Source organism: Castor canadensis, chromosome 8 (genome assembly GCF_047511655.1).
Source record: "Castor canadensis chromosome 8, mCasCan1.hap1v2, whole genome shotgun sequence".
NCBI classification, from domain to species: domain Eukaryota; kingdom Metazoa; phylum Chordata; class Mammalia; order Rodentia; family Castoridae; genus Castor; species Castor canadensis.
In genome coordinates this window covers 76,243-100,170 of record NC_133393.1, presented here as the reverse complement: position 1 = coordinate 100,170, position 23,928 = coordinate 76,243, and the positions used below count along the sequence as shown (strand labels likewise).

General features: G+C 37.8%; 1 protein-coding gene across 7 annotated transcripts in view; it reads left to right on the top strand.

Moving 5' to 3' along the window:
- Phf3 (PHD finger protein 3) overlaps positions 1–23,573 on the top strand; it is an 80,582-nt gene extending 57,009 nt beyond the window's left edge. For 3 of the 7 annotated variants that reach the window (XM_074081803.1, XM_020171927.2, XM_020171931.2), the window contains 7 exons: positions 1,125–1,256; positions 1,738–1,873; positions 13,353–13,548; positions 13,996–14,143; positions 14,794–14,883; positions 18,353–18,548; positions 18,765–23,573. In XM_074081803.1, coding sequence (XP_073937904.1) covers positions 1,125–1,256; positions 1,738–1,873; positions 13,353–13,548; positions 13,996–14,143; positions 14,794–14,883; positions 18,353–18,548; positions 18,765–20,887 — 3,021 coding nt within the window. In that variant the 3' untranslated portion in view covers positions 20,888–23,573. The remainder of the gene's footprint in view (positions 1–1,124; positions 1,257–1,737; positions 1,874–13,352; positions 13,549–13,995; positions 14,144–14,793; positions 14,884–18,352; positions 18,549–18,764) is intronic. The other 4 variants (XM_020171926.2, XM_020171930.2, XM_020171929.2 and 1 more) reach the window with 2 other exon arrangements.
- Positions 23,574–23,928: the final 355 nt, after the last annotated feature.

Below are 23,928 nucleotides of genomic sequence, written 5' to 3'. Positions count from 1 at the left end.
GGGATTGTGATCTTGATGTGCTTTTAAACATTAAATAATAGTTCTTCCTTGTATTCCTTTTGGTACAGGGTTTCACTGTGTAGCTCAGGCTGGTCTGGAATTTGTAGTCCTCCTGCCTAAGCCTCCTGGGTGCTGAGATATACAGGCATGCACTGCCACACCTAGCAAAATTAAATGAAACCATATTGCCCAATTAAGAATTTTTTATTGTGGTACTAGGTTTTGAACTGAGGGCCTTGTCTTTGCTCTACCCCTTGAGCTATACCCCCAGGCCTTTTGGTTTTTTTTTTTTTGGTTTTTGAGATAGGATCTCGCTGTCTTTGCCCTGGCTGGTTTCAAACATTTGATTCACCTGCCTCTCTTTTCTGAGTAGCTGGGATTACAGGCATGCACTACCATACCCAGCTGCCTGATACTTTTATTACAATAGCCCCAAAATATCGGTTCTTTATTTTACAAAATAATGGCTACTTACAGTTCCTATTAGCTAGATGATTTATTTACCTGAGTCTTTTGTCCATAATACTTGCATTTCAGGCACTAAACCTCCATTTAGGTCTGTGTCAGACCTTGTTTGAAGGTCAAAGGCCTTGATTTGATATATCATACATACACGTTTCTTCCTGTTCTATAATTTTGTTGTTTCTTTCATTTTGGAAATAATCTTGATATCTTCTTTCCTTCCATATCCCAAATATGCACCTGCCTCTTAACTTTGAAACTGGCTGTAGTGTCATCTGCATTGGAGATCATCCTGTACTTTCCTTAGGCCACGCACTTGATTGCTGACTTTATAACTAACAAAGGCCAGACCCAGCTTTACCTTCCTAACCCCTGCACTCCGAGCTGTCTTTTACATTCTGTCACTCTGCATGTTCAGCTGTGAATTACCAGTGTTACTAAGTAGGCTAAAAAGTGTTAAATTTGCAAGCTGATTCCAAATGTAAATACCACGTTTCACTACTCTGCACATCCTCTTTATGTGTTTTTGGTATGAGAGACTGCCTAAAGATTAAATATCATCTATGTGATGACTCATTTATTTTTAGATAATCTCTCATTAGGTAAAGTGTGTATTTGGAAATGTGTATTTTAAATATTTCATTTCAAATATTTCCTGTTAGACCATAGAGATGATTGAGAAAGAGCAGAGAGAAGTGGAAAGACGACCGATCACAAAGATAACTCATAAAGGTGAGATAGAAATTGAAAGTGATGCTCCAATGAAAGAACAGGAAGCAGCAATGGAGATTCAGGTAAAGAACACAGATTTGTCATGTTTTATAGATCAAAACATGGCACTTCAGGAAAGATTTATTTATCTAATGTTCTCAAGGTAGAAAGAAGAATCTTTTAAAGTGTTCATCTTAAGTAGCTTTATTTTGTTGGTTTAGGTTTTTTTTTTTTTGAGTTTATTTAAAGTATTGTTAACTTGTTACAATGTAGACTGCTGGGGTTCTTTGATACAGTAACTGGTAGTAGCTGTAGAAATCTGTAGGTGCTTTTTAAATAGACTGAATATGAGAATCGATGGAGCTTTTCTTTTCAAATATCAGTGAGTAATTTGAAGAATGAAGACTTGAGTTTTTGCTCTATTTTAAGTAACAATCTCTTTTTAAAAAAGAAAAAATTAAAAAATTTGAAAAAGTATTAGTGTGAAATATAGATTGATTTTTTTTAATTGAGGCCAAAGTTTATCTGCTAGGACTGATTTTTTTTTTCTCTCACTTATATTAGGAACCTACAGCCAGTAAGTCATTGGAGAAGCCAGAAGGATCTGATAAACAAAAAGAAGAGCTTGACTCCATGTCTAAAGATACCACAAGTCAACACAGACAACATCTTTTTGATCTTAACTGCAAAATCTGCATAGGTTGGAAATTTTGTTGCCTCAAATGTTGCATTCATTGTTAAAGGGGGTATTTCTGTGCTACCACTTGTAATTTAAGTGGGTTGTGTTTTTCCAGTTTTGGTGGTGTAGCACCCACCCCCTCTTTTTGAGCCATAGTACATTTTTTTGTATGACTTTTTCAGGGTTGAGGTATAGTTTGGTACTATTGTATAGCTTGCCATCTGCAATTAATTTTACTGTATGTGATCTCAGTTTATCAAATGACAAGAGTGTAACCACTTGAATGAATATTGGACATTATGGGCAGTTGCAGTGGAACTATTGACATTTAATAAGTGAAGAACAAAAGTAGCATTATATTTTATTATATGTAACAAAACTCAGAAATTACTTTTTAAAAAAATTAATTTTTAGAGCTATTTTAGATAAACATCAAAATTAAGAAGATGCACAGGTTTCCTGTGAACTTTTCCTGTTTTCAGCTCCCTTCACCAGAGTGGTTGAGTTGTTATAGAATTCGTCGATGTGCCTCTGTTGACACATCTTTGTCACCCAAAGTGTATGGTGTACATTAAGGTTCCTTCCTGGTGTCATACATTCTGTGAGTCTGGACAAATGTAGATTGAGATACCCATCGTTACCATATTTTACAGAACATTTTCACTGTCCTAAAAATTCTTCATACCTCAGCAATCACTGATCTTTTTACCGTCTCCACTGTTTTGCTGCTTTAGAATATCATGTAGTTGGGGTCAGATAGTATGTAGTTTTCTGATTGGCTTCTTTTACTTAGTAATGTGCATTTATGGTTCCTCATGTCTTTTTATGACTTGATAGTTCATTTCTTTTTAGCACTAAATAGTATTTCATTGTCTCCCCCATCGCCCTTCCCACATTCCTGGAACAGTTTCAGCAGGTTTCATTTTTGCATTTACATACATGTGTATACATTGTGTGTACCATATTCATCCTCCTACCCCTTTCCTCCCCCCTCCCCCCAATCAGTGCCACCTCGCCCCCAGGCAGAACCTGTTCTGCCCTCCTGTTCTCCGATTTTGTAGAAGAAAAAGCATAAAAGATAAAATGAGAAACATGACATCTGCCAGTTTGAGATAAACATAGCTATGCAGGGAGTTTCCTAATGTTCCCACACATATGTGTATTACAGCTCCAGTTAACTTACCTCTTCCAGTCCTCTTCACTTGTCCCTAGTCCGTTTCCCATGGTGGCCCAGGCCAGTTTAAAATTTCTATATTCATTCCTGTACTGTGAGCATGTCACCTCATTCAAGTTTTTGATTTCTTTCCCTTGACCTATTCTTCCCTTGCACAGCTTCCCCTTAGGGTGACACATGTCCCATAATATTGCTGTATTTATTTTAGGTCTACAGTCCTCATATGAGGGAGAATATATGGCTTTTGGCCTTCTGAATCTGGCTAACTTCATTTTTAAGATGATGTTCTCCAGTTCCATCCATTTACCTGTATTGACAAAATTTCATTCTTCTTTATGGCTGAGTAAAATTCCATTGTGTATAAGTATCACATTTGCTTAATCCATTTGTCAGTAATGGGGCACTTTGGCTGTTTCCATAGCTTAGCTATTGTGAATAGTGCTGCAGTAAATATGAGTGTGCAGGTACCTTTGTACTAATGTGACTCACATTCTTTCTGGTATATCCCTAGGAGTGGTATTGCTGGATCATATGGCAGATCTATTTCTAGTTTTTTAAGGATCCTCGTTGCTATTTTCCATAGTGGTTGTACTAGCTTACATTCCTACCAGCAGTGTATGAGGGTTTCTTTTTCCCTGCATACTTGCCAACATTTGTTGTTGGTATTCTTGATGATAGCTATTCTAACAGGAGTGAGGTGGAATCTTAAGTGGTTTTTGATTTGTATTTCCTTTTTGGCCAGGGATAGTGAGCCTTTTTTCATGTGTTTTTTAACCATTTGGACTTCTTTCTTTGAAAAAGTTTTGTTTAGTTCAGTTGCCCACTTCTTTATTGGTTCATTGATTTGGGGGCAGTTTAGTTTTTTGAGTTCCCTGTATATTTTGGTTATCAGTTCCTTGTCTGATGTATAGCTAGCAAAGATTTTCTCCCATTCTGTGGGTGATCTCTTCAATGTAGAGACCATTTCTTTTGTTGTGCAGAAGCTTTTTAATTTCATGTAGTCCCATTTGCCCATCCTTTCTTTTAGTTGCTTAGCCACTTGTGTTCTACTGAGGAAGTCTTTGCTTACGCCTCTTGCTTCCAGTATATTCCCTGCTTTTTCCTGTACTAGCTTCAAAGTTTCAGGTCTGATATTAAGGTCCTTCATCTACTTTGAGTTGATACTTGGATCTAGTTTCAAACATGGATCTAATTTCAGTTTTCGGCAGGCAGATACTTAGTTTTTCCAGCAACATTTGTTGAAGAGACTGTCTTTTCTCCATTGTATGTTTTTGGCGTCTCTCAAAAACTAGGTGGGCATAGCTGTGTGGATTCATATCCGAGTCCTCTTTTCTGTTCCACTGGTCTTCAGTCTCTTTTTGTGCTACTCTGTTTTAAGTACCATGCTGTTTTTATTGCTATGTCTCTGTAATATAGTTTGAAGTTAGGTATTGTGATACCTCCAGCTTTGCTCTTTTTGCTCAGTATTGCCTTGGCTATTCACGGTCTTTTGTGTATCCAAGTGAACTTTAAGGTTGAACTTTAGGGTAGATTTTTCAGTCTCTGTGATGAATGTCATTTGGATTTTGATGGGAATTGCATTGAACATGTAGATTGCTTTTGGTAGTATAGCCAATTTTACTATGCTGATTTTGTCAATCCAGGATTCCATCTTCTGTGATCTTCAATTTCTTTCAACGGTTTGTAGTTTTCCTTGTAGAGATCATTACATCCTTTGTTAAGGTTATTCCTAGGTGTTTGATTTTTTTTTGAGGTTCTTGTAAATGGAATTGTTTTCCTGTGTTCTTTCTCAGTCTGTTCATTGTTGGTATATAGAAAGGCTACTGATTTTTTTAGGTTGACTTTGTATCCTACTACCTTGCTGAAGCTGTTTATGGTGTCTAGGAGTGTTTTGGATTTTTTAGGTATAAGATCATGTCAGCTGCTAATAGGGATACTTTGACTTCTTTACCTATTTGTATTCCTTCTGCCTTACTGCTCTGGCTAGGAATTCTAAGACTGTTGAATAGGAGAGGAGAGAGTGGGCATCCTTGCCTCGTTCCTGACTTTAGGGGAAATGGTTTCAGTTTTTCCCCATTAATGTGACATTGGCTGTAGGTTTATCATATACAGCCTTTATTATGTTGAGGAACATTCCCTCTATTCCTAGTTTCATCAGAGCTTTTATCATGAAATGGTGTTGAATTTTATCACAGGATTTTTCTGCATCTATTGAGATGATCAGGTGGTTTTTGTCTTTGCTTCTGTTAATGTGCTGTGTTACATTTAATGTTTTGTATGTATTGAACCATCCCTACATCTCTGGGATGAAGCTGACTTGGTCATGTTGCATGATCTTTCTGATAGATTGTTGGATCTGGTTTGCCATTATTTTATTGAGGATTTTTGCATCAATATTCATGAAAGAGATTGGCCTGTAGTTCTCTTTTTTTTGGATGTGTCCTTACCTGGTTTTGGGATGAATGTAATACTAGCTTCATAGAATGAGTCAGGCATTGTTTCTTCCCTTTCTATTTCATGGAAAAGTTTAAGGAATATTGATATTAGTTCTTTTTTAAAGATCTGGTAGAATTCAGCAGAGAATCCATCAGTCCTGGACTTTTCTTTTTGGGGAGACTCTTTATTGGTGCTTCAGTTTCATTGTGTGTTATAGATCTGTTTAGGTGATTAATACCCTCTTGGTTCAGTTTTGGATGGTCATATGTATTTAGAAATTTGTCCATTTCTTAAAGATTTTCCAATTTATTTGAGTATAGGTTCTCAAAGTAGTCCCAGATGATTCCCTGGATTTGTCAATCTTGTTTATTTTTTAAAAGAACCAGTCTTTTTTTTTGGTAAGTCTTTGTATGGGTTTTTTGTTTGTTTGTTTGTTTTGTCTCTATTTCATTGATTTCAGCCCTTATTTTTATTATTTCTCTCCTTCTACTTGCTTTGGGTTTAGCTTGTTCTTGTTTCTAGGAGTTTGAGATGCAGCATTAGGTCATTTATTTGAGTTCTTTCTGTGTGTTTAATATATGCATTTATGGCTATAAACTTTCCTCTTAGGATTGCTTTTGCTGTGTCCCATAGGTTCTGATAGGTTATGTTTTCATTTTCATTAAATTCCAGGAACGTTTTGATTTCCTCCCATATATCTTCTATGATTCACTGATTGTTGAGCAATGTGTTGTTCAGCCTCCATTTGAGTGTTTTTGCTCCTGCTTTTGTTGTTGAGTTCTAATTTTATTGTATTGTGTTCAGATAGTATGCAGGTGGTCATTTCAGTTTTCTTATATTTGTTGAGACTTATTTTGTGCCCAAAGACATAATCTATTTTGGAGAAAGTTCTGTGGGCTTCTGAGAAGAATGTGTATTGTGCTGTTGCAGGATGGAATACTCTGTATCAGTCCCATTAGATCTGTGGTGTCATTTGGTTCTAGGATTTCTTTATTGTTTTGTGTTTTTTTTTTTTTTTGTCTAGATGACCTATCTGTTGTTGATACAGGGATATTAATGTCTCCCACTACCACTGTGTTGGGGTCTGTATGTGGTTTTAAGTCCTTTAGTGTATGTTTAGTGAAGTTGTATGCACTGACATTGGATGCATATAGGTTGATAATTGTTTTTTCCTCTTGATGTACTGCTCTTTTTATTAGTGTGAAGTGACCTTCTTTATCTCTTTTGAGTAATTTAAGTTTGAAGTCCACTTTATCTAACATAAGTATTGCTACTCCTGCCTCTTTTCAGGGACCAATAGCTTGGTAAATTGTCTTCCAGCCTTTCACCCTAAGCCAGTGTTGGTTTCTATCAATAAGGTGAGTCTCTTGTGAACAACAGATTGTCGGGTCTTCCTTTTTAACCCAGTTTGCCAAACGATGTCTTTCGATACGAAGTTGTGTACATTAACAATAAGTGTTAGTATTGAGAGGTATGTGGTGATTCCTGCAGTTTAGTTGTTTAGTTGTTTTAACAATTTTGAGTGTGTGCAGCTGATTCAATATCACTGTCTGTTCTTCTCATGAGGTTTACTACTTCCCGTCTTTTCGTCTTCAGTGTGCAGAAATCCTTGTAGACTCTTCTGTAGTGGTGGCTTTGTGATCATACATTGTTTTAATTTCTGTTTATTATGGAAGACTTATTCATACATCAATTTTGAATGATAATTTTGCTGGATAGAGTATCCTAGGACTGAAATAGTTTTCTTTCAGTGCTCGAAATATTTCACTCCATGTCCTTCTTGCTTTTAAGGTTTCTGTTTGGAAGTTTGCTATTATTTTGATGGGCTTACCTTTATACAATTTGTTTTTTCTCTCTTACAGCCTTCAGTGTTCTTTCTCTGTTCTCTGTGCTAGTTGTTTTAATGATAATATACTGTGGAGAGGTTCTGATTTGGTCAAGCCCATCTGGTGTCCTGGAGGCTTCCTGGACTTCTCTTTCTCAAGATTTGGGAAATTTCCTGCTATTATTTTGTTGAATATATTATGTATCCCTTTGGCTTGCACCTCTTCTTTGATTCCCATTATTCTTAGGTTTGGTCTTTTGATGGAGTCACTAAGTTCTTGCATATTCCTTTTGCAGCTTTTGAGCCTTTTGTCTAAGAGTTCTTCTGTTTTTTTTCTTTAATATCTACTTTGTCTTCAAGTCCTGAGATTCTATCTTCCACTTGTTCTAGTCTGCTGGAGTGGCTTTCCCCTGTATTTTTTTTTTTTATTTGATTTAAGGAATTTTTTATTTCTAGAGTTTTTGTTTGATTCTTTTTTTCTGAGGTTTTCCATACCTTTATTAAATTCCTCTTTCATATCTTGTGTTGTCTTCTTTATTTCATATACCTCTTTTTTTGTAGTCTCCTTTGCTTTACTTTGGAGTTTATCAAAGTCCTCTCTGAGTTCATTTAGTTGTTTCTGTGTCTTAAGGTTTTTATTTGTTGTGTATTGATATTTCCTGAGTGCATCTTATATTTTCTCTTTAACTGCTCTTGTAGCTTCTCCATGAGTTTCTCAGTGATGTCCATAATTTCCTCCTTAAGAGTTTTTTTGTGGACGTCACTGAACTCATTGGTGATATTTATCATTGTCCTGTTGGGGTTATAAACTGGGTGTTTGTTTTCTTCATTTCCCACTAAATTCTCTTTGAATTGTTGGTCTTTTGGGGGATGGGATTTCCTGGCCGCCTCCTTCTCCTCATGCTTCTATGATGTGCTGTGCTCCTATATTGTTGAGTGGCTAATTGGGGATTTTAATCACCTGTTATCTTCCCCTTGACTCAGTTACTGTGCTATGACTGACTTAGTTGTTAACTTGGTTGATGTGCTTTTTCTGTTCCCTGACTAGGCAGTATAAATAAGCAATAACAAATTCACTGATTCAGTGCTGGACCTGTTACTTACAAAATATGTAGTGAGCCCCTCGGTCATATTATATATAAGCTGTGGAGAATGGGGGGGATAACGGTTCTTTGGGTTGAAGTGGATACTTAGGCATTGAAAGAGCTGGCACTAGAGGAAGGGGCTAGAAGGCAGGATGGGGTGAGGGTGAGGGGTCTAAGGCATGGGGATCCTAGGGCACTAAGTCCCTATTGTGTGTTTGGTGTAGTTCAGTCATTGTGGAAGAGGATGCTATTGTCAGGGATTTCTGAGGGATAGGAAGGATGGGTAATATATAAAGTTGGTATAATAGACTCTTTAGTAGGTGGTGCATTTTGAGGAGGTTAAGGTAGTGGGGGGGGAAGGGAGAGGAGAGTAAGGTGAGGAGGAGGAGAAGACAGAAAGAGAAGAGAAAGAAGAAATTGGGGTAGAGAAAGGAAAGTGGAGTGATAGAGGGCTGAGTGAGTTAGTGTTAGGACTGAATGGAGAAGGGAGTTAGATAACAGAAGAAAAAATAAAAGTTAAAATTAAAAATAAAAAAATAAAATAAATGTAAAGTAAAATGAAGATAAAGAGCATGTATATATTTATATATGAAAAGTCAATTCAATGAATGTTCTGGATTCTTTCCTCTGATTTCAGGTTAAGGTGCTGATGCTTTTATTTTTTTATAGGGATGTTTTCCAAGACTGTCCCTTCTTAAGGTTGGTATGTTGGGTTGTGTGGCAATGAATGTTGCTCTTCCCTATTCGACAGCTTTGGGTAGGTTCAGCTCTGGTTGTTTGAGTTCAGGCTTCCTTAGTGGAGTGGGTCCTCTGAAACAGGCAGATTCTTAGAAGTGGTCCCACGAGAGGTTGGTAAATGAGCAGTCGCCAGCCCCTTCCACTCAAAGGGCAAGCCTGTGAGTTAGAAATGAACTTTTCTCTTGGGGAGACTGTCAGTTTCAGCTTGCTCTTGGTTTCTCCAAGGCAGTGCAGTGCCTGACTTCATCCACAGTGGCTGCTGAGTCGCTCTACCCTTACGTGGTCCTTTTCAGCACTGCGTCCCATCCCCCCCCACCCCCCAGCAGAGAGGAAATACTCCCTCCATGTATTTGGTCACCAGTTTTGTCCAGATGGGGTGCAGTCAGCTCCCCAGCTGTGCTAGAATATGAGGTTCCCTCCCAAACAGTATGTTGCACTCACCTGGCATGTTAGCAGATTCACTTGGTTGAAAGTGGATCAGCTATAGGGCAGCGCAGACAGAGCTTTTGAGTCTGTTTGAGTTTGGTGGGTTCCAGTCTTCCCAGATGCTTGCAGCAGCTCTCTTTCTGCAGTTCTGTGCGTTGTGTTATGGTTGACGAGGTTGCTGACACACTAAGGCGGAGAGAGATCTGCATAGGCAGGCAGCAGTCAGAGGTTCTGTGACCGTGCATACTACGGTGGGTGCAGGTATTCCCATATGCTTGCATGTCTCTGTGATTTTCTGCATTGTGTTTTAGCTTTACCGACCCAGGCAAGAGGGAATTAAGAGAGAGAAAAAGAAAAGGGAAAAGAAAAAAGCTGCAGATTACTCAGGGGTATCTGACCCTGCTCCCAGCTGTTCCTAGCTGGTGAACCGGGTAGGTGGGCCAGCAGCAGCTTACAGACCCTACCCCGGGCAGTTATGTGCTTTAAAAAGTTAGTTTGGTGGGGGGGGTCAGTCAATGAATATTATATGTCCTCTGTGTGTTGGTGTTAATCTTGGTTGGTAGAAAAAGCAGTATTACCTGATCCTTGCTGCTATGAAAATCTGGAGTAATTGTTTGAAATTGTGCAGGTCAAGGTCCCAGGGTAGGTCAGCTCTCCACCATCTTGATTTCTCTCACATGAAAGTTTTGCTGTGAATATAAGTTTTCATTTCTGTTGAGTAAATACCAGAATACACATTTGCTATGTTTAGTTTTGTAAGGAACCACCAAGCTGTCTTTCTAAGCAGCCATACCATTTTGCATTCTCACTAGCATGAAGCAAGATTTTGGTATTTGGTGTTTTCAGTGTGTGGTGATGTCTCTTTGGTTTTTGTTTTTATTTTGTGGTACTGAAGTTTGAACTCGGTGCCTTGTGTTTACTAAGCAGGTGATCTGCCACTTGAGCCATGCCTTCAGCCCTTTCTGCTTTGGTTATTTTTGAGATAGGGTCTTGCTTTATGGTTGGTACCGCCTGAATCACAATCCTGAATACCTGGGATGACAAGAGTGAGCCACTGTACCCAGCTATTGGTTGGGATGGGGTCTTGTGAACTTTTTGCCAGGGGTTAGCCTTGAGCTGCATCTTCTCAGTCTCCACCTCCCAAGTTAGCTAAGATTACAGGCATGAACCCCTGTGCCTGGCTTGTTTTAATTTACAACTCTGTAGTGCTATATGATAAGAATCTTTTCATATGCTTCTTTGCCAGTTGTGTATTTCCTTTGGTGAGGAGTCTGTTCAGCTCTCTCCTCATTTTTTAATTAGGTTGTCTGTTTTCTTACCATTCAGTTTTAAGAGTTCTTTATAGGTTTTGGATACTAGTCCTTTTTCAGATAAGTGTTTACAAATATTTGCTCCCAGCCTGTGGCTTGCATTTTCATTCTCTTGACATTGTCTTTTGCAAAGCAGAACATTTTAATTGTGGTGGAGTTTGGATCATCATTGCTTTCCTGAATCATGTCTTTGGTGTTTTCTCCAGAAAGTCATTGCCATATCCAACGTCGTTTTGGTTTTCTCTCCTGTGTTGTCTTCCATGAGTTTTGTAGTTTGCAGTTTTCAATTAGGTCTCTGATCCATTTCGAATTAACTTTTGTATAGGTTGGAAAGTCTGTGTCTAGATTTCTTTTTAAAAGACATTTGTATTAGCATATAGTAGTTTTCTGGGGCGGGGGAGGGGGTGAGACATTGTGACATTTTCATGTTCACTTGCAGTGTACCTTGGTTAGGTTTGCCCCACCTTTCTCTTCTTCACCCTGCTCTCCAGTCCTTAAAATGATAATAATAGGTTTCGCTGTAATATTTCATATAAGTATATAAAGTACATTGACCATACTCACCCTCTTTTATCCCCGTATTCGTCCTCCCCCCTCCAACTGTCCAGCAGGACCTGTTTTATAGTCCTTATTCTTCATTTTTTAAGTCCATGTTCATTGTTCAGGAGATTTCACAATGGTATTTCACCTGTGGATACATTGTACTGTAGGCAGTTAACCCTCTGTATTACTCTCCCTACCATTTCCCCAGCCCTATAGATTTCATTTTTTGTCATGTGCATGTCTAGTTCTGGCACCATTTGTTGAAAAGACTGTTTGCTCCATTGTATTGCTTGTGCTCTTTTGTCAGAGATCATTTGACTATGACTATTTGTGTGAGTCTATTTCTGGACTATGTTCTGTTCCATTAAGCTATTTTCCTATTCTTCTGATTACATTAGCTTTGTTGTAGGTTTTGGAGCTGGATAGTCTTAGTCCTCTGACTTTGTTCTCCTTCGGTGTTATGCTTGCTATTATGGATGTTTTGCTTAGTAATTATCTTTTCTTTTGTATTCTTATCTTGATTATTCATTTAATATTATCAAGCTCTTTTTGTCAGATACTTTGCTGGGTGAAGGGAATATAGTGGTGAAAAATCTTGATGTTTTCCAGACTTTTAAGAGGAACTTACAGTTTAATGGTAAAGACAAGTGATTATATAAGTTATGGAAGTACAGCTGTTATCAGTGTATTTGGCAAGAAGATCTAGTCCACACTGGGGTTTCCAGGGAATTTGGCTGAAGAATTGACATTTAAGCCAAAATGTGAAGGTTGAGAAATGTTCCTGCAAACAGTGATGGCAATAACATTCTTGATACTTGTGATGACATGAACTGAATTCAAGAAGAGGAGGGGCACATGATTGGTTGAACAGATATTTAGAGGTCACATTTTCAAGTATCTTAGAGCAATTGCTTTTCAGTCTTCAGATTATGACTCAGTAGTAGCTGTGAAATTAATCAGTAGTGATCAGCATTTTACAGCCAACAGAATCTAAAGAATAGGAAATATCACTGTGAATTTCACTTAAAAAGATGATGATTTTATGAAACTTTATATATATCAAAAAATATATATTGACTGAAGGTGTGGCTTAACCAGTAGAGCCTCTGCCTAGCAAGTATGAAGCCCCAAGTTCAAACTCCAGTACCACTAACCAAACGAATAAATAAAAATAGCACAAACATATATACACATAGCCACATAAATGTAACAGTGGTACACAAGAACATTTGTTAAATACTACTAGGCTTGACTGACTTTCAGAAAATTTGAGTGGCTTTCTTTTTCCTTCTGGATGCTACTGTCCAAAACTAATTCATTTTCTAAACTTTATTGATGTTTTTATGTTCTAGTAACTAAGTAGCATTGTACTACGCATATGTAATTATGAGCTGCTGCTATGTGTAGCACAACTAAGTAGAATACAGATACGTTTTACTGAGTTCTTTAAGCTGTTTCTCAGTACTATTGGATTTTGGTGTACTTTAGGTAAAAGTCTGTCAGGGAATCACAGTCCTATATTAGATTCTTGTCACAACATTTTCATTTTAGCTTGTCTGTTGCTTAACACCCCTTTCCTAATTTTTCACATAAGTGAGAAAGGAATTATACCATGGAGTCCATGTTAACTCTTGTTATGGTTTACATTTAGGAAGTGATATTTGTAAAATGAAATGTGGATAGAACTCTGTACAGTGTGCTGTGAATTGCATTCCAGGTTAGGTTAGGTTTCTATATTTGGAAGAGGATTGAGGGTGGGGAGAACACTGGTAATTCCCTGTTGATTCTTAAGTTTAGACATAATATCACTCATAAGAAATGATGGTAGATACTACCCCAGGAAGTGTGTGGCTACTCAAGAACTGAACCAGGAAAATTAAATAACTGTAGAAAGGAAAACTGGGTCAAGTTATAAAAATTGCAGTTAACAGCAATGCTTTATTTTGGTGTCTTCTGGCTTTAGGGCGAATGGCACCACCTATAGATGATCTTTCTCCAAAAAAAGTGAAGGTTGTTGTTGGGGTAGCTCGTAAGCACTCAGACAATGAAGCAGAAAGCATAGCAGATGCATTGTCTTCAACTTCAAATATTTTGGCTTCTGAATTCTTTGAAGAGGACAAACAAGAATCTCCAAAGTCAGCATTCTCTCCTGCACCACGGTAGTTTTCTGTTACGATTTCTGTAGTAATCATTATATAGATTTTTGCTAAATTGTATTTGGAAGTCTTGAAAAAAAAAAGAAAATGACATTTCTTAGGAACTTTTTCTAATTGAGGTAAAAGAATAAGACTGAAAGTTTATTTTGAGTGATTAGTCACATTTGGGTGTGTGGGGAAATGACTTAAAACTCTAATTATGCTTATCCCAATTTTTAAAGAAAAATTGCTTGCACTTCTCTGGACCTTAAGCTACCCAAGCCAGCCCAGAAGGGTACTTGGTAAAACATGACCATGTAAATGTGAATGTAACTTTATAAAGTAAAGAATGTAGACTGACTGTTTTATCAGTGGCCTTCTTTATGTGCTAACATAGTAGTAACTGATGACCAAGTAGAATAGATTTACTTGTGGCTCTTTAGGTGCTAACTTTGTAATGTCACTTTCTAGACCAGAGATGCCTGGGACTGTTGAAGTTGAGTCTACCTTCTTGGCACGATTAAACTTCATCTGGAAAGGTTTTATCAACATGCCATCTGTGGCAAAATTTGTCACCAAAGCCTACCCAGTATCGGGCTCTCCTGAGTACTTGACAGAGGTACTGTGAGCTTTTTTGCCCTCCATGTCTGGGGTGGCAAGGGACATAGAGTTAATAATAAAAACATTTACTAATAATGGTCCTTAGCTCAGTTAGTGGAATTATGAATTCATAAGTGGTTTCCAGAATTGCAGAAAACTGTAGTCTGAAAAAGTTTTAGACTACATTTTCTTCTCTTTCCACTGTCAGAGAATTATAATCAGCAGGTATGTCTGCATAGATATCCAAGCGTGTTTTTAAATATAGACTTACATAAAAGATGGACATACTTTTAGTTTTCAGTGTTAGCCCATCAGGAAGACTTTAATTGTTAAGCATTCTTCTAGTCCCCATGGCTTGTGTTTTAGGACTGGTTCTTATCTGCCTCTCCTGTGAATGTGGTGCAGACTGGAGTTAAAGTTGATAGCTAGCTGGCCGTCGAGTAACCAAAATTGTTACAGTGATCTTGGTTGATTTTATGCCTGAGGAAATAGGAAGAAGCTGTTTATGTACTGTTCATAAGAAATAAGAAGCTGTAGGAATGTTCGTAATTGATTTTATATATGGTTATATAAATTTGTATGAATTTAATTGATGTATTTGTATGAAGTATGAATATTATAATAAAGATAGTCTGAATGTATTGGATCACTTTCATTTTTTTACCATAGGATCTACCAGACAGTATTCAAGTAGGTGGCAGGATATCGCCTCAGACAGTTTGGGATTATGTGGAAAAAATAAAAGCCTCAGGAACCAAGGTGAGGAAAAATTCTTACCCAATACTGCATGGGAAACTGTTTATAGAATGAAACTACTCAGAGTTCTTATGCAAGGATGCAAGGCCTCCCAGGGAAGGGAGCCATTACCCATTTTTAATGTGCCTAACACACCTTGCAAAGTGGAGATAAAGCCATTGATAAAAATAGCCCAGTGTTCACTTTTATTTTCTGCGTTCTGGTATTATTCCTCTGTGGCTTCTGTCCATTTTGGAAGAAATTCACCTTGGAGTTAAGCATTGCTTCAGTTATAGACATTTGCTTTTGTTAGGGCATATCTATGCTTTTAGCAACAAACTGTAAAATATAGTGACTCAAACAGTACAGAAGTTTTGTTCAGGGTGGTTAGGTGGCTCTGTTTTTATGGGATCATTTAGGACCTAAGCTGTGGGAGCGGAGTAGGAGAAGCCTATGAGGACATAAGCACATTGTACTCAATATTCTGCAGGCTGAGTTCAACACAGCCCCAGCCACAGAAGACGAAAGAAAGCGAGATGCAACTCAGCTGCTTTTCCTAAGTTGTTTAATGCAGGTTTCTTCTTTTACAATGTCACGCCCCTCCCTGAGAACCATTGCTCCACCTCTTTACCACTGGATATAAAAGATTCACTGAAGGAGGATGGGAGGCTTTTGGATGGGGGAGATTTTGGCTGAAGGGAAATTGCTGGAGGGAGGATTGCTGAAGGGAAAAGAATTGCTGAAGGGGAGTTGCTGAAGAGGGGTTGATAGAATTGGTTGGCAGCTTGTGAGGGGACTGCTGCTGAATGATGCGGCTGCTGTTGTTTGTCTGCAAGTCTGAGGACTGAGACTTTAAGAAAGCTAAAGAGAGAACATAGGATAGTGCAAGTCTACGCCAAGAACTTTATACATAGGTTTTAGAAAAGGTAAGCTAAAGAAAAGCTAAAGAGAACATGGGATAGTGCAAGTCTAAGGACCAAGATTTTAATAAGAGTTATGCATATGCAGTTTTTAGATGTGGCTATTGTTGTTTGCAAGTCTGAGCACTGAGGCTTTAAGAAATCTAAAGAGAGAACATGGGATGGTGCAAGTCTGATGGGATAGTGCAAGTCTGAAGGCACTTTTAAGAGAGACTATGCTAAAGAAAAGCTAAGAAAACATGGGACAGTGTGAGTCTAAGGAAAGAGACTTTAAAGAATGGAAAAGAAGACTCTAGAAGCAAGGTTTTAAAGAATTGTAAAGGAGTAAGACCTTAAAGAATAGAGAAGAGAATAATGGAGAAAAGAAGTGAAGTAAAAGAAGAGTTATTAGAGAAAAGAAGCAATGAGAGTATTGTGCATCTCCATCCAAGTGCCCGGCACACCTGATCCCAACTTTCTGCATGTCTGTCTGTCTATCCTTTGTCCTTTCTGCATCTCCTGTTGCCCCCAGTTAGGCCCAGTTCAGTTCAGTAGTAACAGGAGTGAGAGAAAGCTCACCTCTCTAAGCTGCTTCTTTTCTTCGTATTATATTTTTCCCACAGTGTTGTCTTCATCAGACTTGAGCACCAAATGGGAATAAATGCCTGTTGAGTTGACCCACAAAATTGCATCATCACTTTATTTCCTTTCACTTAAGTTACAAGAACTTAGTTGTACAGCTATACATAGCTATGAGAGAGCTGGGAAATCTATATTGGGTGGCCAGGTGTCTGCTAGAAGTTAGGGCCTCATTAGTAAGAGGAGGAAATAAGGAGGTAGATACTAGCAGGTCATGAGTGACCTTTGTCACAGTAATATTTCTCTTCCTCCCTTTTCTCTGTATTTCTATTATTTTTAAACTCGTAGAACTACACAGGAGTAGCTCTAGAAGTTTCTCAGTTTTCTTTGGAGTGATCCAAAATGGAAAACATTATTTTTTTCCTCTCATATAAATTCTAGGATTTACATCGATACCATATTAGAATACAAGTAAACATTGAGGCAATATAAAAAGTTACTTATTTTCTGTCACTTTCTCCTGGTAATAAAGCAGGAAGTATTATTTTTGAACACTGGTAATCACTGTGAAATCTACCCATATATATTACTACCTAACACTTTACAGTGTGCCAGCAGTAGGACAGTTTTAATCTATACAGGTCGAGTATCCCTTTCCACAACACTTGGGACTAGAAGTATTTTAGAGTTTGGATTTTTTGAGTGTTCAAATATTTGCATAAACAAAATGATATATCTTGAGAGTAGGAACAAAGTCTAAACATGAAATTCATTTATGCTTTAGACATCCAGCCTGAAGGTTATTCTATACAGTGTTTTCAGGATGCTTTTATTTTGACTGCAACCTGTTACATGTAGTTAGGTGTTGAATTTTCCACATGTCATTCATAATTTCAAATTTTGGAATATTTCAGGTTTTGAATTTTCAGATTAGGGGTGCAGCCTGAATGTGTACAATGATTTTTTTTGGGGGGGGGGAACTAAAATTAAGCAGATTAGATAGGGATCAACCTTCCACAAGAGGTAGAGTCCCAATTCAGCTCATTCACAGGTTGTGTCATTTTTAGGCTCTGTAAAAATTTGACCTCCCCATCTTGACTGTACACAGTACCTGAGTTAGCCAAATGGCTATAAAATGTGTGATCCGTGTATTTGAAATCTTTTCATCCATCCACTTATTCTAAATCCATTCACTATAAAGCACATTATCAGGTTTGTGTGTCTGTGTGCATATATTAGTCCTCTCTTACTCATAGTTACACTGACCTACAGTCAACTGCAATATGAAAACATTAAATGGAAAATTCCAGAGATAATTCCTAAGTTCGTTCTTGTGTGTTGTCTGAGAAGCATGATGACTCCATCCTATTCTGACTCTATCCTATTCTGTCCACCAGAGTGTGAGTCATCCCTTTTGTCCAGTGTATCCAGTTCATATGCTGTGTATACCACCCGCCTATTAGTCGTTCTGTAGCCATCTTGGTTTTCAGGTTGGGCTGACATGGTATGTCACTGATTGTCACATAACCCTCAGTTTATTCATAGGTATGTACATACAGAAAAACGTACATATATATATATATATATATATATATATTTGCAGTTTCAAAGATCCATGGAACATACTCCTCACAGAGAAGGGGGACTACTCTGTAAGTTCATAGTGGGGTGGTGGTGTTGGGTACTATTAGTTTAGTTCACAGTGTGACAAGAATCTAGGTAGATTTCCAGCTGGTGTAGCATTGGAAACCAGGATGTAAAAAATTTTGGGTTTCAGTATCATCTCTGCCTCTGAAAATTTGTATCATCTTGAACAAATTCATTAGTCATGTTGGAAAGCCTTTTGATAAACCCATCAATGGATCAGCAGAGCTCTTTCTAGGAGTTGTTTGCTTTTAATACTCTGTTCTATATTTCAGTTGTATTACCAAATGTTGACAATCATAGAATTCAATAGATTACTACTAATTGAGAAATATTATTTTTAAACAACTATTTGTCATTTTCTTGAATAGGAAATTTGTGTGGTTCGCTTCACACCAGTGACTGAAGAAGATCAAATTTCTTACACTTTGCTGTTTGCATACTTCAGCAGCAGAAAGCGCTATGGAGTAGCTGCTAACAACATGAAGCAGGTTAAAGATATGTACCTTATTCCTTTGGGTGCTGCAGATAAAATTCCACACCCTCTTGTGCCTTTTGATGGACCTGGTAGGTATACATTTTAGTAATGGAATAAGACTGAAGTAAAGTGGATGGTGGGACCAGAGTGAAAAGAATAGCTGTTTTCTTTCTTAGGATCCCAGCCCCTAGAGATGGCTCAACAGGGCTAGGCACCCAGTTAGTAGCTTGTAATAAACTAGATGCAGAATTTTACCCTTTTAAGTAATGATTGGAAATGACTGTTGATGTTTTTATTTTATACAGGGCTTGAACTGCACAGACCTAATCTTTTATTGGGCTTAATCATTCGTCAGAAGTTGAAGCGGCAGCATGGTGCTAGTGCTGTCACAAGTCATGCAGCTGAGGCTTCTGAAAGTGTACCGATAGCCTTGCCACCTGACAAAAAAAGCAAAGTAGAATCCTCTACAGATGAAGCACCAGAGGAAGAAAATGATTTTTTTAATTCCTTTACAACTGTATTACACAAGCAGAGAAATAAGCCCCAGCAGCCTCTTCAGGAAGACCTTCCAACAGCAATTGAACCTTTAATGGAAGTCACTAAACAAGAGCCACCAAAACCTTTAAGATTCCTTCCTGGGGTTTTAATTGGCTGGGAAAATCAGCCATCTACTCTGGAATTAGCAAATAAACCTCTTCCTGTGGATGATATACTTCAAAGCCTTTTGGGCACCACTGGTCAAGTGTATGAGCAGGCTCAGCCAATGATAGAACAAAACATTCTTAAAGAGATTCCATTTATAAGTGAGCAAACCAACCCCAAAGCAGAGACGATAGATAAGGTGGAAGTAACTGATGGTGAAGCCCAGGAGGTGAAAGTTAAAGCATATAATCTTTCAGAATCTACGGGTAACTCAGCAGTAGAAGAAACTCCATTAGTGGGATCATCTTCTACCTCTCCAGGTCCTTTGACAAGTCTTAGTCTCAGAGGTAAGCCACCAGATGTTTCAACAGAAGCATTCTTAACAAATTTATCAATTCAGTCAAAACAAGAGGAAACTGGAGAGAATAAAGAGAAAACATTAAAAAGACAGCTGCTGCAAGATCAAGAGAGTAATGTGCAAGATAATCGGACATCAGGCAATTCTCCATGCAGGCCTAATGTAGGAAGAGGAAACATAGACAGCAACATGAATTGTAATGAAAATCTTGTGAATACAACAAGATCCCCACAGTTTATCAACCTGAAAAGGGATCCAAGGCAAGCAGCAGGACGAAGTCAGCAGATAACTGCTTCAGAAAGCAAAGATGGAGATAGTTGTCGGAATGGAGAGAAACAGAGCCTGCCTGGTCTATCACATAACTTACCAGAGCACTTACCAGAGCAAATCAATGCAGAGGAAAACTTGTCTTCTGTAGAGAAAAATTCATGTATTCAGCAGAATGATAATTCAAAGGTTGCACAGAACTCATCATCAGTAGAAAACTTAAATTCTTCTTGTCAAACAGAACAAGCAAAACCTTTACAGGAAGATATTTTAACGCAAAATATTGAAACTGTGCACCCATTTAGAAGAGGAGTGGCTGCAACAACATCCCATTTTGAGGTTGGAAATACATGCCAATCAGAATTTCCTTCTAAAAGCATCAATTTTACCTCTAGAAGCACCAGCCCCAGAGCAAGTGCAAACTTTCCACCTCTGCGGCCACAGCAGCCCAGCCTTCAGCACCTCAAGTCAAACCCTCCTGGGTTTCCATTTCCAGGGCCTCCTAATTTTCCTCCACAAAGCATGTTTGGATTTCCACCACATTTGCCACCTCCATTACTTCCCCCTCCAGGGTTTGGCTTTGCCCAGAATCCTATGGTTCCCTGGCCACCTGTTGTTCATCTCCCAGGCCAACCACAGCGTATGATGGGTCCACTTTCACAAGCATCAAGGTTTATAGGCCCACAAAATTTTTACCAAGTTAAAGACATTCGGAGACCAGAAAGGCGCCATAGTGACCCTTGGGGTAGGCAAGACCAACAACAACTGGACAGGCCTTTTAATAGGGGTAAGGGGGACCGCCAGAGATTTTACAGTGATTCACAGCATGTGAGGAGAGAGCGACACGAAAAGGAATGGGAGCAAGAATCAGAAAGGCACAGACGCAGAGACAGAAGCCAAGACAAAGACAGAGACAGGAAAGGCAGGGAGGAAGGGCACAAAGATAAAGAAAGGGCACGGTTATCACACAGTGACAGAGGTGCAGACGGCAAGGCCAGTAGAGACAGTAGGAGTGCAGACAAGAAGACAGACAAAGCCAAAAGTGAAGAGCATGAGAAAGACAAAGAACGTGAGAAGAGTAAACACCGAGAAGGAGAGAAGGACAGGGACAGGTACCACAAAGACAGGGACCACACTGACAGAGCCAAGAGCAAAAGGTGAAATGTGCAGGCTGCCTCCAGAGTCCATTGAAGTAACCACTGAATGCTGTATCTTTGTCAGATTGCCTGCTAGGATCGTGCCGTCTTTTATATTTTACGGTTGGTGGTTTGCAGAACAATGAATTCTGTGTTGGTGCAGAGTGTTCTGTGCCTGTGTTCACCATCCCTTCATACCAACTTCCCTAGTTATAGGAATTTCATATTTTTTAAAGTTTTACATTGCTGTATATTCTAAGATTTGTTTTATTAATATGCAATAAAGGCTTAGAAATTTTAGTTTTATTCCTTAATTGGCAAATATGGTTAACTATGGAATATATTTACTGCCTCTGGTGAATGTCCTTTATATAATGACTGATTTGAGAGTAATGTGTGCTCTGTATATTTGTTTTAAACTGCTCTGTTTTTAAAGAGACAATAGGGGAACAACTTCATAATCACATCACACTAATCGTTTAGTTGAGCAATTTTTGACTGGGACTCAGAAGCCCAAGGAGTACATTTATTGCTTCAACCTGCACTCACTGAAGGCATTTATTATGTATTCTACAGCTTCGTGATAGGCCATTAATTTTCCTTTTCCTTTTTTGCTCTTCAGAAACTTGAATACTTAAGCTTGTACATGATCTTGTGTTTTGCTATCCTTTTTACTGTAAAATGTAAATATTTTAAGGGATATTTTGATTCTGAATATGATAAAAGAATTTCTCATCTATTTTGTGTGTGTGATTTGAAATTCAGTAGTAAAAGAATTTCTTTAAAGCTTTAATTACCTTTAGACATTATTATTCTCTTTCTCAGCTAAGAACACACAGCGTAGCTATCTATAAGCATTTGATTGAGGTGGGGAACAATTGCTTTTAAATCTTAGACTGTAGGGTGAGGTAAATCGTGCAGTTCTGAAGAGGGTAGAATTTAGAATTACCAGTGAACAACTGTGCAGGAATAATTCATTTAACTGGTATGTTTCTGAAAATGTGTACCATCACATTTTGTTATACTGGTACACTGGTCATTCTAAGGTCACAGAACTTTTATTTAAGTGAAATATGTATTGAATCTTTTGTAAGATGTGTAGTTAACCTTGATTTGTTTGTAGGACAACTGTAAAGTTTAATATACCAGTTTGATCTAAAATAGAAAGCACATGGAGGTGTTGTTAATCTAAATCTAAATTTACTCACACCCTAAAATACAAACTGTATTGATGCCTACATTTTAAAGTAATAGCTACAAAATGATGCTAAGACTTGAGACCAAAAAAAAAAAAAGAAAGAAAAAGAAACAAGAAGAACAAGATCAGTATTTTACCTATCTGTGTCAATGAAGAAAAATATAACTCCACAAAATCAACAAGATTGTTTTCCTACAGGGTCTAAAGAGTAGAGTTAAAAATAGGTTTTGAAACTGAATTAGCCTTGCTATTTTCACTGGAGAAAATGGTAGAACCAAACATTTTTGTCTAATTTGCAATGATTGAACACTTTTTCCTTATCCTCTGAAATTCTATCATCATGAAAATTCTAAAATGGAGGATTTCTATTTAAATAAAGTCTGTTTAATTTCAGTCTACTTTTCTTTTGGATATTAACTTGTTAGGAAAAAAGTCTCCAAGCAAAACAAAACCTAAGGATAGTCATTTTTTGCATGATTGTGAAGAAATTGCTGTCAGGGTTTTATAAATTAAAAAAAACAGCTTTTTTCTGAGGTACAAGTAAAAAAATGAATTATTGACTGCACAAGACTTTAAGTCAATTTTTGATCATCTGTTTGCTAATACTTTCTGTACAAATTGTGGTGTTTACTCAAATTTGATAACTCATTGAGTCTCAACACCATTTTATAAAATAGACGAGACTTAACTATACTATCTCTGTGGATTACAAGGATACTAAATGTGAGAACCCGGGTTTTTAAATATTTGTGGTCCTGAGGATGGAAATTGAACCCAGGGTCTGCTGCTGAGCTACACCTCCAGCCCAGCACTAGTTCATTAGCCTCTGGTTGAATACAGTATTATAGAGAACAGAGTCATGTTAACTATTTCAGATTTTCATTGTAAGAAAAGAAGGGGGGAAATGGGAGATTTTTGAGTAGTCCATCTAAGTCCCACCTACACCCAGTCTTACACAAACAAGTAATGTGTATAAATTTAATCTTTCAGTTTCTCCTGTATTAAGGAAAACTTGTTCTTTAAAAAAGGTTTGACATTTAAAAAAATGTAGAGCCATTTTTGGACATTGTGCACCTACTTCTGTTAAGTGAAGTGCTAGGATGTCTCAGCACTGTGAAGGTCAGCACTTGGAGTCTTGGTGGCAACAATACCTCTGTGGGCTGGGCCTTGTGTTGGGCACTTTGTATATCTTGGCCCAAAAAGGTGAAGATTTAGCTCATAGCAATGGGAACTGGATGAGAGTTGCCCAAGATTAGACTGATGTGGTCCAAGTTGGATCCCAGCTAATTTCTGCTTTTCTCCAAAGTCGCATATGGTTGGCATGACATCTTTTCAGGGTCTGTTATTCCACTTTGACTTAGATGTTGAAGAACTAATGTTAGGTTTTTGGAATCATAGAATATCTAAGGCCATAGTAAATAAGAAAATGGAGTGCTTTTAAGTGTGTTTATACTTGCGTGTAACATAAAACTAGCTGTGTTGACATAAAAGTATTAACAGGTAAGTACACTCAGTTGTTAATAAGTACATGAGTCAAGTTTAAGTGCATTGTGAGAGTGATAATGAACTAGAGCTTAGAAAAATATTTCACTTAATTTTGATATTTAGACACTAGTTATACTGTTCAAATCTCAGATACCTCTAAAACAGTAAAGTTACCAGTTGGTAATGATTAACAAAGAACAGTAAATGAGAAACATTTGATTTGTTTCCCAAAATAAATTGCAAGTGAAATTGGTACTGCTTTCAAAAAGGTGCCCAAGACCCTGATTCTTTCATTCATGTTTCATAAAGAATTTTAGTAATTCACATACAGGGCAAGAATGTAGTAGGGTGAGTTGAAAACATGATGTCAATAGCTAGAAGTT